At 37.9% G+C, this 16,063-nt stretch overlaps 1 protein-coding gene across 1 annotated transcript in view; it reads left to right on the top strand.

The window, feature by feature from the left end:
• Window positions 1–16,063, top strand: part of LOC149539927 (aminopeptidase (DUF3754)) — a 148,649-nt gene that overhangs the window by 83,836 nt on the left and 48,750 nt on the right. Inside the window, exons 12-14 of the mRNA XM_089801138.1 lie at window positions 13,552–13,669; window positions 13,838–13,897; window positions 14,015–14,125. Of these exons, the coding sequence (XP_089657264.1) occupies window positions 13,552–13,669; window positions 13,838–13,897; window positions 14,015–14,125 (289 nt within the window). The remainder of the gene's footprint in view (window positions 1–13,551; window positions 13,670–13,837; window positions 13,898–14,014; window positions 14,126–16,063) is intronic.

Genomic DNA, 16,063 nt, shown 5'->3' with positions numbered 1-16,063 from the left:
CAGGTGGGCTGCAAATTCTTCCCTACCACTTCTCATATCAAAGAATACATCTAGAGGGTCTGTATATCCCCTTTTCTCCATGAAATGATTTTGATGATCATCCCTTTCTTCATTATTCTGAAATGCATACAAGAACCATTTTTCAAACTGTCTCCAAGATGGAATGTTTCCCGAGGGTAGAGATTCATATTTCCTCCTTGCATCTCCTTTCAAAGTTTTAGCAAAAAGTTATATTATATTGTCTTCGGTACATATCTAATTTTCATTAATGAAGATATAAAACATATCCAGATGGTGTATGCCTGGCCTTGTAATTCTCCATATAATTTTGGGACAGCATTGAAGAGATTTAAACACAACTTGTCTGGCTAATAACTGAATCTTGTGAGATCCAATGGTCTGATATTATTAGGGATCAAAGGTTTTCTATGAAATAATTGAGACATGCTGAAATAAAGTTTCCTTTTATATCACTTCCCTCCGAGTCTTCCCCCTCAGTAGAGTCATTGATCATTTTCTAAATAGAGTCACTACCCCTCTTTTTGAGGAATAAATTGTTTGTTGGGTCTTCTGGACTCTCCCTCCAGCAAAGTGCACTTTGAAAATATCTTTTTGATTCTGTTCTACAGATTAACAACTTCTGGATGACTTCAGAATGCTTATTGTGAGCAACTCTCCAGTAGAGTCGCCAATCTGTTGGTTCCTCAAATTGTTGGTTGGAATCTTATAAACTTGCCTACTAAATGTTGGGATTTCCAACACAATTTGGCCAACAAACTGAATTGAGTCTTAAAAGATCAGATTCCCCAGCTCTTCAGGGTCTGCAAAACCTAGGTGGATGAACCTATAACTAACCCCTCAGATTGGTTCAAGGCCTTTTATTCCAGACTTCTTGTGTGATTCTCTTTGGAAAGGCAAGTAATTCACAATAGAAATCAAAACTGAGACTGAATATTACTTTGAATTTTTTAAAGGCAATTGGTAATGTAAATGAGAATGGTTAAATGATATGCAAGTGAATAAGGTACAAAACTCTTCCAACTACAAATGTATATCAACTTTGATGAAGCAAAGAAGACCAGTACTCTATCCAATTGTGGGCAAATAGAGTCAAGCATGCAAGAACTTGATATCATCGACTCTTTGGAGACAGTGTGCACAACCATCTACTACTGGATGGAGAACTTTAAATATAGACCCTACTCTAAATGTATTTAACTTCAATGTAAGAAGACAAATTAGACAAAGAAAGTATTGCATGCAAACTTTGATGATCAAGAGCATACATCAGATCCAATCTATCAAACAATTGTACTAAATTCAAGAGGACAATATTGAATGCAAGTTATTGAACATCAATTTTCCAAACTAGGACAAAAACAAAGTTTTATATTACTTCAAAATAAGGAAGTACAATTGAGTGGTATTCAGTTGCATGTACCTATTCAAAACTGTAAAATCATCTCCTTTTGATATTCTATATTCACTTATATCCTAACGAAGGACTTGGTACCTCTTCTTGTAAAAATTGAAGGGACGAAGCATAGCTTCAAACCTTTTCATAAACATAACTATCTTAATCCAATGCAACTAAATACAAGATTAATTACAATATATACAGGCAATTTGTGCATGAGTCGGCCATGTTAGAATAAACACTTGCAAATCTAACCACTTTTTCCTTGTGGCAACCTTCACATTAGTTTGGAATTTAGTGAATTGATTCTTCAGATTAATCATTTTATCCAACAATTTCTGAAATTCACCGATTTGGAAGTCCTTTTCACCCTTGACCCTGGCCATCACATGTTGGGGCAACACTGTGAACTTATTCCTCCAACACTTCAAATCTTTTTAATCTTTCCTGTGTTGTCTTTGATTGTTGGCATAGCCGAATGCTCAGTAGTGTTGAAAGGCAGCAACATCGGTTCTATTTTCTGATGTTCTTGTTCAATATAGCCCAAGCTTTTGGAAATAGCTTCTATCATGTCAACAATGGCTATAATCAATTGAGGAGCATTTGGATCCCTTTTGGTGACTTCATACAACTTGCCTAGTTTATACTTTGAAGGTCTCCATTTCCTTTCCAACAAAGGCAACACAATTTTGTTCTATTTAAAAAGGTTAAGCATATAAGTCACTCCCAAAACCTGACTGTACCTCATCACATTTATCCAAGTTGTGTTTCACCATGAAAGCAAGGATCTCCCCAAGGTTTCTATAAATAAAAGTTTAAATAGGAATCCTCCTGTTTCAAATCTTCAACCTTCTTTTCTTCAGGTGTAATGGTGGAAGGTGCTTGGTGAACTACAATGGCATTGTTTTCAGTAAGAGCCTTCAACTCTCTAATTTCCCTCTCTAGTCTCCTTTCTTTCCACACTCCTTGCTAGTGTAGTAATCCGACTCCAGAAGTGCAACAAATATGGCTAAGGAAATTTTATATAATGTGAAAACTTTCAAGGAAGCAATACTGCAATTCAATTACATTAGACCTAGTTCCACTATCTGTCTGCTAAGGAATATGCAAGAATAATTACTGAACGTGATCATATATTCTTATCCATGGCTCGAATCATTAGAACATTGACTTACAATCACAAAAAGCAAAATAGCAATGGAACCTGGGATAACCACAGGTGTTCTGCAGTCTGGATTTATCACATTTACGAACTCTTCAATGGACATACGTTCTGAAGGTACCAGCTCTGATACCTCTGGACTTTATCATGCCTGGGCCTGTGGTCTTCTCATTCCTCTGCGGTGATCCAGACTTTATGGCATCCTTAACTGAGCGTGTCTCGTCATTGTTAACATGGCCTTGTGTGCTGAATGCGATGATGGTTTAGACTGGTTACTGCTGACGTTACTCACATCTGCAGTTTATTACTGTTGCTAATGTTACTTGATGTGGTTGGCAGTAATGACTACTCCACCCCCGACTGCTGCTAGGGTTCTCATGTCTGCACTTCTACCCACTCCTCGGGTTTCGGTTGCAGTGCAACCTTTGATCTGCTGTCACAATGACCCGACCTCCAGCCTTGCTACTAGTGTCTATGTCGATAACCTTACTTCCCACACCTGATACCACACAAACTCGCTCTTACTCTAAAAATGTGTCAGAAACTGAAAATATGTATTTCCAGTCAGTATAAGGAGAACTCACAATTACTTCTGCCGGTAACACTTACTTCTGCCAACTGCTTCGATTTGAAGCAAGAGCCTTATACTGCCACTTTATGTCTGAACCTGTTTGAACACTTTTTAGAGCTACTGGGATTACGTCTAATCTCCCGATGTCTTAAGGGATTTTGTCCTTAAGATGGTCAATCTCATTCAAGCAACTGATTTTCATAACAATATGTTGATATATTTCATGGTGTGAATCCCAATGTAGCTCTTTTCTTTTATAACCTTGATATGAGGGGAGATACCCACAACTAGGCAATGTGGGATAAAAGTCGTTTTCGTCTTTTAGTCATTTAAGTTACATCTATTATAAAATGACTTTAAGTCATAAGGTAACTTTATAAATCAACTTTATAAAATAAAGTGACTTAACTATAGGAAGCTCCCCATTTAAATATCTCCCCAACAAAACCAAGTAGGATCCTATGATTAGTTGGCATCCTTAGAATAAATGTCATTAGCCTATCCAGATAGAAAGATAGATCAACAAGGCACCAAAAAGCCTAGTGCGGAGAAGGGGACATTACAGTCCTCCCTTCCTGGGATTGCTTGCCCTCAAGCAATCTTAGTGCCAGATGCAGCAGGATTGATTTGCCCTCCCAAGTGGCATCTTCATATGGCAAATCTTTCTAGGAAACTAAGTACTCCCTAATGGATTGATTACACAGCTTCCTCGCCCTGATCTCAATCACCTTGGTTGGGAACAAAACCAATTTACCCTCTTCATCAAGTGGGGGTAATCCAACGGAAGGTACTACATGTTGACTAATCACCTTCTTAAGGCAAGATATGTGAAACACATTATGGATTCAGTTATCTGGCAAGTCCAACTCATAAGCAACCTCTCCCACCCTCCTGGTAATGCGATAGGGACCATAAAATCTAGGCCCAAGCTTTTTGAATCCACTCTTCTTCAAGGAACTCTGCCTATAAGGTTGGAGACAAAGGTAAACCATGTCGCCCAACTCAAAACTCCGCTTTGTCCGATGGCAATCAACGTACATCTTCTACTGATTTTGAGCCTGTAGGATATTCTCTTGAAGGGACCGGAGGAAGTCCTACTGATTCTGTATCCAATCTACATCTAATGGTACTCTGTTGTCCTATAAGGCCAAATCTATGAATGATAGAGGTTTGCTTCCATAGAGGGCCCAAAATGGTGTTATCCGGATGGACTTGTGGTAGGAGTTGTAGCAACACTCCCCTAAATATAACCATTTAACCCAAGCTCTTTGTTGCCCTGCTACATAGTTCCAGAGATAACCCTCCACCCTCCTGTTTAGTATCTTAGTCTGCCCATCTGTTTGTGGGTGATAACTCATGCTAGGTGTCAACTTAGTACCTGTCAATTTGAATAATTCCTGTTAAAAAGTGCTGAGAAATCTACTATCTCTGTTGCTCATTATGGTTCGAGGTAGACCATGTAGACGGAAAACCTCTTAAAAAAATAACTCGGCTACTTGAGAGGCTGACCAATCCGTTGCTGTAGTGTAGAAATGAACAAACTACGTCAATCTGTCCACAACCACAAAAAATGGAATCTTTGTTCTGTACTCTCATCAACCTTGTAATGAAATCCATGGAAATGCTTTCCCATTTTTGTGTTGGAATAGGGAGGGGCTATAATAATCTTGTTGGGAAATTGTGCTCCGACTTGTTTTGTTGACAAGTCCAACATTCTCTAACATGCTGAAGGACATCGTCCTTTAGGCCCTTCCAAGAAAACCTTTCTCTAATCTGCCTATAGGTTTTGAAGAAACCTGGGTGTCTGGCTGATGGTGCATCATGAAGAGTCTCCATAATTTTTCCTTTGAGCTTAGACTCTGGGACAAGATAGATCCTATCCTTATAAAGCATCACATCATCAATTACCTTGTACCTCCTAGAGCTGCCCATTCATGATTTGACAAGCTTGAGTATTCTTAGAATACTCAACCAGTAACTGGGACTTCTAATCTACCGATATCTTTGAAATGGCACAACACTCGACTACTAAAGGTCTCCTGGAAACTGCATCGGCAACTATATTGTTCTTACCCTTAACATACTCGATGTCAAAATCATAGGCCTGAATCTTGCTGACCCACTTTTGCTGCTTCATTGAGATCCTTTTGTTCTAAGAAATATCTGAAGCTATTGCGGTCAGTCTTAACCCGTGAATTTTCCACCCACCAAGTATTGTTTGAACTTGGCTAAAGTGTGCATAATGGCTAGTATTTCCTTGTCATAGGTGGGGTACAATCTCTCATTGCCGTTGAGCTTTTGACCCTCATAAGCTATCGGATGCCTATCCTACATCAGAACTGCACCAATTTCGCTCCTTGAAGCATCACACTCAAGACAAAAGGACAAGAGAAGTTGGGAAGTGCCAAAACCGGGCATGTGCTCATCACCTTCTTGAGCTTATCAAAGGTCATTTGCATCATCTGTCCAAAAGCCCCTTTCCGTGTGAGATTGGTGAGAGGAGCTGCTATTTAAGAGAAACCTCTAGCGAATCTCCTGTTATACGAGCAAAGACCGAGGAAGCCCTTCAAATTCGACACATTCCTCAATGGTGGCCAATCTAGGATTGCTTGTATCTTTTCTTGGTGTACCTTCACCCCAATTGTACCAATCATGTGTCGAAGGTAAAGAATCTTAGTCAATCCAAACTCACACTTAGATTCCTTTGCAAATAATGAATGCTCCTCCATATTGCTAAGTACCTCATCTAGGTGCTGCAAATGCTCCTCCCAAGTTCTGTTGAAAACCAGGATATCATCAAAAAATACCAACACGCTCTTGTGCAACTATTTTCTAAAAATATGGTTCATACATGAATGAAATGTGGCCAGTGCTTTGGTGAGCCCAAATGGCATAACCAAGAACTCGTAGTGTCCATAGTGACATCAGAAAGCTATCTTTTGCACATCCTCCTCACGAACCTGTATCTAATGGTATCCAGATCTAAGATCTATCTTCGAGATATAAATTGCCCCATGTAATTCATTTAGCAACTCATCAATGCGAGGAATAGGGTACTTGTTCTTAATGGTCCTCTTGTTGAGAGCACGGTAATCAATACACATGCAAAGAGTGCCATCCTTCTTCTTCACCAAAACTACTAAAGAAACGAAGGGGTTGGAGCTAGGTCTGATGTGTCCCATGTCCAAGAGTTCCTTAATCGTCCTTTCTATTTCCTCTTTATAATGCCCGGGATGACGATAAGGAGTGGTAATGATGGGTTTGGCGCCCTCCTCCAACTCAATGATATGTTCAAACCCTCTATCTGGGGGAATGCCTGGGGGTATGTCCTCAAAAACCCTTTTGTGCTTATCAAGCAGTAGCTGAATGTCAACATGAAGGTGCTGTGCCGAACCTAATGTAGCCTTAGAAGAAATGAAATAATGTGCTGCCCACTCCATGTCATCATGCCTCATAATAGCCTCCATCCTGTGAGCTAAAATCAACTTGGGTTCACTCTCTGACATGGCCTTGAGAATCATTGTCGACTGTCCTGTAAGAATTCCAATTGCATCTTATCATGATCAACTATATACCTGCCAATAGTCTGCAACCACTGTCTTCCCAACGTGGCATCTAATCCATCCAAATCAACAACATAAAAATCTGCCTCTAGAAGAAAGTCATCAAAGTGAATTGATAGACCTGGCACTTTCCCTGTGCATCTCAATCTATTGCCTCTTGCCACTCTAACTTCAAACTTGGGTATATCATCAACCTATAACTTCCTCTTTGAAACCCAACACGTGCTTATGAAGTTATGCGATGCACATGTATCTAGAGACACACAATACGCTACCCTCTAAGGACACCCTTCAAGCGAAAGGGGTGACCCGTGTGATCACTAGAAAGGAAAGCGACTAGGAGACTGTTCCGGAGTGGATTTCTTCTTCCTCTCTTTAGGAGGCTGCTCCTCACTTCTTCCTCATCGTTGCCATCAACATCACTGCCCCCCTGTTGCTCATCCTCCTCTTCCGACAGAACCTCGATATAATGTATTTTTCCTTTGCCAAGGCATCTAGGATCCGGTGTCCATGGCTCCCTACAAGTGAAGCATAACTTCTTCCTCCTGAGTTCATTCTATATCTCGAAGTCCAATCTTTGAGGGGTAGTCTTACGCCGGTTCTTGTTCTTCTGAAATGAAGTAGACCCCTTATAAGGTTTCTTAGGAGGCTGTAGTATCGAAGAAGGTGACTCTAGATCATGTGTGATCTTAATGGCATCATCCAAAGTGTTTGGTTTAATGACCTTGACCAAACCTCTAAATTTGTCTTGTAAGCCCTCAGTTAACAACATTACCTTACGTTGTTCTATCATATCCAGTATCATTACCGAGATTCACTGAAACTCATAAATAAAGTCATCTAAAGATCCACTTTGTTGTAACTGCACCAAATCCTTGTAGTAGACCTCAATGTCGTTCCTGTCAAAATAGGTGATCAACTTAGAGCTGAAAATCTCATAAGATATAATGAGACTATGATCCTGGGTGACTAGTCACTGATTGCCACCAATCATATGCTACTCCCTCCAAATGCATAGTGGCAAATGTAATGGCTTTTGTCTTCAACATGGGCTTAAGTGTCAGGTAGGTGTCTAGCTTGTGAATCCAAGCTCTAGCGGATGTCTTACTGCTGCCATTGAAAATGGGGAAGGATAACTTGTTCATAGCATGCTTCAAGTCCCTATTTTGTGCCTTAGGCCTCCTGTCTTGTTGTGGTCTCTCTATCTCCTTTTTTTTGATTCATGCATTGAACAAAGGACAAATTTTGCTTAATCAGATCAGGGAATAGATCCCATTTATCATACATAGCCATAACATTATTCGGAAGTAAGCCTACTGCTGCAGGTGGAGCTACCTCCTCCTCAACATTATTCTCAGCAAAAACGGGCATTAGTGGCCTGTCAGTGTTTCGTGTGGGGTCCCTAGCAGCTCGGGGTGATCTTGCCACACTACCACCTCCACTATGATGACTCGCGGTTCTTCTGTGAATCAGAGCTAGCTGCTGCATAGTCCCTGTAAGCTATTGAAGTGCAGTAGCAATATTATTTTGTCCATCTCTAATAGCTTGCAACGTTTCCCTCACTTCTCGTTCTCGTTCATTCGTATCATGAGCCATTTGAGTGACCTATACTTGAGCAACTTGTTCAACCTGTTCAATCTATGTGCTTGTCTCAAAGGTTAGCTCCTCATAAACCATGCAACTGTCCTCAATATCAATCTGATCTGAAGATCCTACCTGTTCGGGTTGGATGTGACTAAAATTATAGGGTTTCCTATTCATGCTTGTCTGTCATTTCCCATTTTAACCAGCCTAAAACCTCAATAATTTACCCATAAATTGGCAAGTCTTGTGGCTTTGATACCATTGTAGTAATCTGACTCCTGAAATGCAGCAAATATGGCTAAGGAAAGTTTATATAATGTGAAAACTTGCAAGGAAGTAGTACTGAAATTCAATTACATCAGACCTAGTTCCACTATTTTTTTGCTAACGAATATGCAAGAATAATTACTGAACATGATCATATATTCTTATCCATGGTTTGAATCATTAAAACATTGACTTACAATCACAAAAATGAAATAACAATGGAACCTGGGATAACCATGGGTGTTCTGCAGTCTGGACTGATCACATTTACAAACTCTTAAATGGACATACGTTATGAAGGTACGAGCTCTGATACTTTTGGAGTTTATCGTGCTTAGGCCTGTGGTCTTCTCGTTCCTCTGTGGTGATCCAGATTTTATGGTGTCCTTAATTGGGTGTGTCTCCTCATTGTTAACATGACCTTGTGTGCTGAATGCGACAACAGTTTAGACTGGTTACTGCTGATGTTACTCAAATCTGCAGTTTATTACTATTACTAACGTTACCTGATGTGGCTGGCAGTGATGACCACTCCAACCCTGATTGCTGCTAGGGTCCTCACGTCTGCACTTCTACCCACTCCTCACGGGTTCTGGTTGTAGTGCAGCCTCTAATTTGCTGGCATAATGACCCAATCTCTGGGCTTTCTACTAATGTCTATGCCAATAACCTTACTTCCCACACCTGATACCAAACGAACTCCCTCTTACTCTAAAAATGCGTAGGAAATTGATAATATGTATTTCGAGACAGTACAAGGAGAACTCACTATTACTTCTACTGGTAACACTTCTACCAGCTGCTTCGATTTGAAGCAAGAGCCTTATACTGCCACTTTATGTTTGAACTTGTTTGAACACTTTTGAGAGCTACTGGGGTTATGTCTAGTCTCCTAGCATCTTAAGGGGTTTCGTCCTTAAGATGGTCAGTCTCATTCAAGCAACCGATTTTCATAACAATATGTTATTTTATGGTGTGAATCCCAATGTAGCTCTTTTCTTTTATAACCTCAATATGAGGGGAGATACCCACAACTAGGCAATGTGGGATAAAAATCATTTTCATCTTTTAGTCACTTAAGTTACATCTATTATAAAATGACTTTAAGTCATAAGGTAACTTTATAAATCAACTTTATAAAATAAAGTGACTTATCTATAGGAAGCTCCCCACTTAAATATCTCCCCAACGAAACCAAATAGGATCCTGTGACTGGCTGGCATCCTTAGAATAAATGTCGTTAGCCTATCTGGATGGAAAGATAGACCAACAAGGCACTAGAAAGCCTAATGCAAAGAAGGGGACATTACAGCTAGTTTCAAAACGTCACTTCGCATAAAATTAATTTCTCTACTTTTAATACCCGGTTGAGTTCGTTGTCATTTAACTCTTGACATGAAGTTTGGACATCTCACATGTGTCAAATTTATAATGCTTCTCGGACTATCATTTCAAACATTTCCCTTCATAAACATTTGTACTTTTGAAGATTTAAGTGATTTAATTGAACTCACTTTATTGTGCGCAAAAAATAATTGATTTCGCAATTTCACAAATCAACTTTTCCATCACACTCAAAACAACAACAAATTGTATTCTTGCACTGTTCACAATCATTGTCTGTAATTTGGCAAAAAATTGCAAGTTCGCAATGATTTCCTTTGATCTTTGCAATGTAGTGAAATGTTGTTATTTTGCAAGCAACTATGTTCCCCTCCCTCAAAATAGCGAAAAGGCATGATTTCTTCACTTTAGAGGAAGATTTAACAAGCCTCACCAAGTATCTTTTGCAAGGAAATTTTAGAGTCCATCATGTGCACCATAATTCCTTCCCTTCTTTCTTCTCCCCCTTGCTTGGTGTCATTTCCTTCATCATTCTCATCATGTCTTTCCTCAATGCCTGGATTATTTTCAACTCGTCCCCACTCTGTTCGGAATTCTCACTTTCACTTTGATGCCTCCTCTCTTTTGAGTTTTCGCTTTTGCTCTCTATATCCATAGAGCAAGTACAAGCATCCGCAAAAATCGATGGTGGTAATTCTTTCATTTTTCTATGTAGGGATGGAGTTAGCCCCTCAATAAACCATCTCTTCTTTAGTCTATTTGCCAGTTTGTTCTCTAGTTTCCCAAGCAATTATTTCATTCTCTTGCTATAGGCTCTTACAGATTCATTATTTGTTTTGTTGTATTGTATATTTCAGTTACTATCTCAACATCAACCCTTAAGGATCTAAATTCTTCCTCAAAGGTTGTACGAAGATCCTTCCATGTCGCTTTCTTCTCGGCCTCCTGACTTGTGTACCAGTCAATGGGGATGCCCCTTAGGGTGGCATAAAATGCCTTTAACCACTCATTTACATTGTTTTCTCCATACGCTTGCCATATCATTATGCACATTTTACAATGTTGTGTTGGATCCTCCGATCCTTCTCCTATGAATCTAGGAAGTGTTTGTTTGTCTATGGCCATCCTAGTTCTCTCACTCTTCCCTCCTGTCAGGACAGTGTTGCCTCCTATCGAGATGGTGTTCCTGTTCCCTCCTGTCAGGATTACTTCTTGAGTACTTGGCCCAGCTAGTTTTCTTTCCCTTTGAAGTTCTCTCTCCTAACTAGAGCTTTGTTCTTGGGTAGGATGATGTTCTCGTCAGGCTGGAGTTTTGGGGTCCATCCACCCTTCCTTCCCCATCCTTCTGAAATTGCCAAATTGTTTATTCCCCTTATGGTGTTTTCAATCAAATTTTCTTTGGTTTGGTTTGGCATGTGAGTTTGATTAACAATCCCTAGGAGGGGCCGCCACCTTTCTTCCTATTCCCTAGTATGTAGGATCTGTCGTAGGGCAATTCCTCTTTCAATTTCTTGTTCTGGTACTCTCCTCGGGTCCTTATTTGGGATTAGTGGCATGAATTGTTTTATTGTCTTCTTGTCCTCCTAGGGTTTTCCTGTTCCTGGGATCCATGTGTACTTCTTTCAAATTGTTGGAGTATTTTTTGTCTTCTTTGCTTTCTTTGAACTTTGACTCTCTTCCTCCACTTGCACAAGGTTTCTCGTCAGTAATCGAGGTATTTTCCCAAGGAGTTCGTACACTGTTGGTGGCACCAAAAGTTCGTACTGTACCATTCTCTCTAGAACCGTTCTCTCTTGTGCTTCCCTTTGCACGGACTAGTTGACAGAAACTTCCCTGGCTACTACCAAGTCTCGTGTCACTTGATCTTCCCTTGTTATTTCATCCTCTTCCCCGTCACTGTTTGTGACTTGTACTTGTGGTAGGAATGGTCTGCCCATTACTCCATCTCATTTGTTATATGACCTCCAGGTTGGAACTTGGGCAACAATGTCAAAATATAAAATTGTTATAGTACACTCAATATGAATTCAATGTTATCAATACCAACATAAGAAACCATTACTAATAATAAGCATACCAAATAATTGGAAGTGAAAACAATATTCTTTATTGATTAACAAAAACAACTAGTACATCATTCATGTTCCAAAGTTTTTAAATAGTGCTTGGTTGGTTAGGGAGACCAACCGACACATTCCGTCCCTACCTAACTACCCAAACCCATTACTAACTATATTTAATTACATTATTGTTTTATTACGCCCTACAGTGTGGGTAGCCATATGTCTAACTTTATTGTTGCTCATAAGACTCTTTGTGTGCAACTTGGATTAAAGAATTCCAACATGAGTCAAAGTTGGTATTTGTGAGATATTGGTACTAGAATTGTATTGTGTTCAATGTTGCTTCTACTCCATATTAGAAACAATTTGTCACTGCATTGACTGTTATAGGTTAGGTGTTCAAGGCCCCAAGTTTTCATGAGTTGAGGGGCCCTTATTGTAGAGCGAGGTCCAAAAGACACACTGACTATTGGTAGAACAAAGGAGAATTCGAGAAAGGGATTGCTGTACAATTTCATCAATGGGTTGATGGATGGAAAAAATAGGGCACTCATCAGCATTTTAGCTGATTCATGAGGTCAGTTGGGGCTTTTTTATAATAAAATGATGCTTCAAATGACGTAACTAATACAGTGACCTAGTGCAACATGTTGTATGACGTGATGATGGAAATGGGAGTGCAAAATTTCATGTGAACAATGCTAAGTGCATATTCCAAAGCATTACTCTCTATTTCAGACAGTATAGATATGGAAGGAGAAGAACTGATGTTGAAAGAGTTGGTGCTTTAGTTCTTTTGATTGTGCTTCAGTGCAAAAAAAAGAACCAGACACTCAGCAATGTGAGGGCATTCCAACATGTACATTCAATTGAAATTGGCTAGATCCAATAAGTTACAAGCCTCCATAAAGGTCCTTAAGTGAAGCTAATCTCAGATTTCTTGAATCTTTTGTGGATCCACACATACAACATCACCATCAACAATGTAGTCAACTTCCTCATCCTATGGGTTCCAAGCAAACATTTTGTACTACATATAGCATATAATTCTCTTATGAAGAGAAGTAGCTAATAACTGAAAAGTTCTTATTTGATAGTAGAAGTTTCTAGATAAGCTCTAATTATCTTTATAATAGACTGTGAACATCTAATGTGTACTATTGTCTTTTTATCAAACAAAGAATCTTCTAATTTAGAGTAGATTAATCTGTGTAAGGTTTTCTTCATTTCTGGTTTTTAACTTGTCATAGCATTATTATCACCTGTATGCCAGCTCTTGTTTATCTTATAAATGGACTATATTGTGCATCCATCCCAATAACAGTACAAGCAACATGTTTTGCTGACATAAAAGAAAATACTATATAAATATCTCTGTGCAACTTCATTAGCTTAAAAATTTATTATTTGGAAATATTAAACAAGAATGTAGATATTCTTTTAATTGATAAGCATGATCTTTCAAAGTTGAGTGAATCTTTATAATTGCTTGTTTGTCAAAAAACATTTTTAATTTTTTCTAGGATGTTAGATGTTTCTGTTCAATTTACAATTTGAGCTCATGACATAATTTCATACAGGTTTCAACAAAACATGGACACATACCAAAATCTTATCACTCAGTCAATGTATAATAAACAGCTTGACAGTGGCAGAGGAACACTTCTTCATCTCTGTGATGATGTCATTCAGCAAGAAGTATGTGTTGCTTAACTGTCATTATGAAGGTTGAAAGATAACAAAACATTAAAGGAATTTATTATATAGAGGCAATTTTGGTTTCTGAATTCTAGTTAGTTATTTAGATTAATTTTTAAAATTGAATTCAAAGAGTTGCTTTTTAGTAATTCATTGTCAGATAAGCAGGTGAAGGAGGTGATTATATCTTTTTACATTTTAATGGAGCAAGGGAAAGCTACAATGGAGGTGGAAATTGTCCTTGAGTATAAGACCATTTTTAATATTGTTAAGAGAGGAATCCTCCCAAAGTTTTTATTCTTTTTGAGAAAAAAAGTTTTCTAAGTTCATATTTTTCATGGTCAGGATCTTGATAATCGGTGTGAGGAACTCATGGAATCTGAGTTTGATGAGAAATGTAATTTTGATGTGGTTGATGCAATAAATAAGCTGGAGAGACTTGGAGTAGTTTCTCGGGTAAGCCATTTTTGTTTACAGATCTTATTTGTGTTGAGTTACTGAAGTTGACATCAAAGCATGGTCAACTAATTTAGAAAATCAGAATTTGCTTTTCCTAAATAATAAATCGATCTATGTTTATACTGCTGGGCGACCTCATGAAACTTCCCTTCTTTGGGGATCAAAATTATTAATTGCAAATAATATTTGTAATGAGCTGACCTCACGTAGCCCACTTTGGGAATCAAATAAGAAATAAGTTTGCTTCTGTTGGTCAACCTTTTTTGAAGAGGTGCAAAACCATGAATAAATAGATCCTTTGGGGTGCATATCATGAAACAATTCAACAAATATATTTTTCATTTAATAGCATAAAAACATAAGATCAAAATCAGATTTAAGTGCCAATCTAAATTAGAATCAAGAGCAGATTTTTTGTTTTTTGATAGCTAAATGGCCTTTAGGCCCAAGATACAACATAGAACTTAAGTAATTTAATTCTTCTTTTTGTGATACTATAATCATTTTCTTTTGGTTTCCATCTTTAAGTTAATGCTTTATTGATGTCCTTACATATTTGGTGCAACTTGAAATGACTAAGATCAAATTGTTAGATACAAAATAAGTTAAATCGGTACTGAGAAAGATAAACATTCATCTTAGAATTATTTTAAAGTAGATTCTATTTGAGAAAACTTTTTAAGTAATTTCTTAAATCATTTGAATTTATAATGTGAAACCTAAAATTTATAATGTTAATATTACCTTAGACTATAATTTGAGAATTTAAATAATCACCACGTTGTTGACTTATTAAGTGGAATTTTAATAAAAGAACAAGCATAAACCCATGATTTATTATGTTAATATCTTTTAAACAGAAATCTGGATTACATTATCTGTTATTAGCTAATTTAATGTGAAAGTTTTCGCCATCAGCTCCTTTATTAGCTAAACCATCCACTTCTTTGTTGCCTTCCCTATATATGTTTTATAATAACTTTTCCAAAATCATCGACTATAGCTAAGGCATATTGAAGTTTAGAATTTAGAATTCAATTTGAAGTTTCCCTTTTTCTTAATGCATTTAAAATGATTTGCGAATCTCCTTCAAAAACTAGGTTTTTAATACCCAAATCTTGATGTAATAATAAACCTTCAATCAAAGCCTCTAATTATATCAGGGGAGAATTAAAGAGATGAAATTAGACTTTACACACAGATCTAAGGAGAATATAGCAGCAGGCTATAGATTTTTGCTGATCTGTGAGCATAGGTTTTTGAAGAACATAAGCATTTTTTAAAAGAAGCAATTATTGAGCAGATTTGTCGAGGAGGATTCAATCTGATTCAAGAGCAAGATTAAGCACTTATCTCTTTGTTTTTGGAGGTTGGTGCTTCATTTTCAAAGAGATCGGTATTATTGAGCAGATTTGTGGAGGAGGATTCAATCTGATTCAAGAGCAAGATCAAGCACTTATCTCTTTCTTTTTGGAGGTTGGTGCTTCATTTTCGAAGAGATTGGTATTATTGAGCAGATTTGTGGAGGAGGATTCAATCTGATTCAAGAGCAAGATCAAGCACTTATCTCTTTCTTTTTGGAGGTTGGTGCTTCATTTTCAAAGAGATTGGTGTCTGTTGCTAAGTTGGTACTCAATTGTGAGGATTGGTGTCTCTACTAGTGGATTGACACATGAATAATCTAAAGGGGATTGAGGTCTCCCATGGTTTCTATACAAAGCAATATCTTGCCATGGTTTTCTCGTGCAAGGGTTTCCATGTAAATTGTGTAATCTTGTGTTCTTACTTGCTAGATTTTCCATTTTAGGCTGATTAAGTTTTGAAGTCTTTCCATTGTGATTAATAAATTAGAAATCTAAAGTTTGTTATTATATTTGATTCATCGCCTCCTCTTGATTTAATTATGTACACTTTCTTGTTACATGCAAGGGGAAG

Source organism: Cupressus sempervirens, chromosome 9, assembly GCF_028749045.1.
Source record: "Cupressus sempervirens isolate cs-2001-9-10 chromosome 9, ASM2874904v1, whole genome shotgun sequence".
NCBI classification, from domain to species: Eukaryota; Viridiplantae; Streptophyta; class Pinopsida; order Cupressales; family Cupressaceae; genus Cupressus; species Cupressus sempervirens.
Note: the sequence above shows the minus strand (reverse complement) of the source record. Positions and strands in the feature narration are given on the sequence as shown.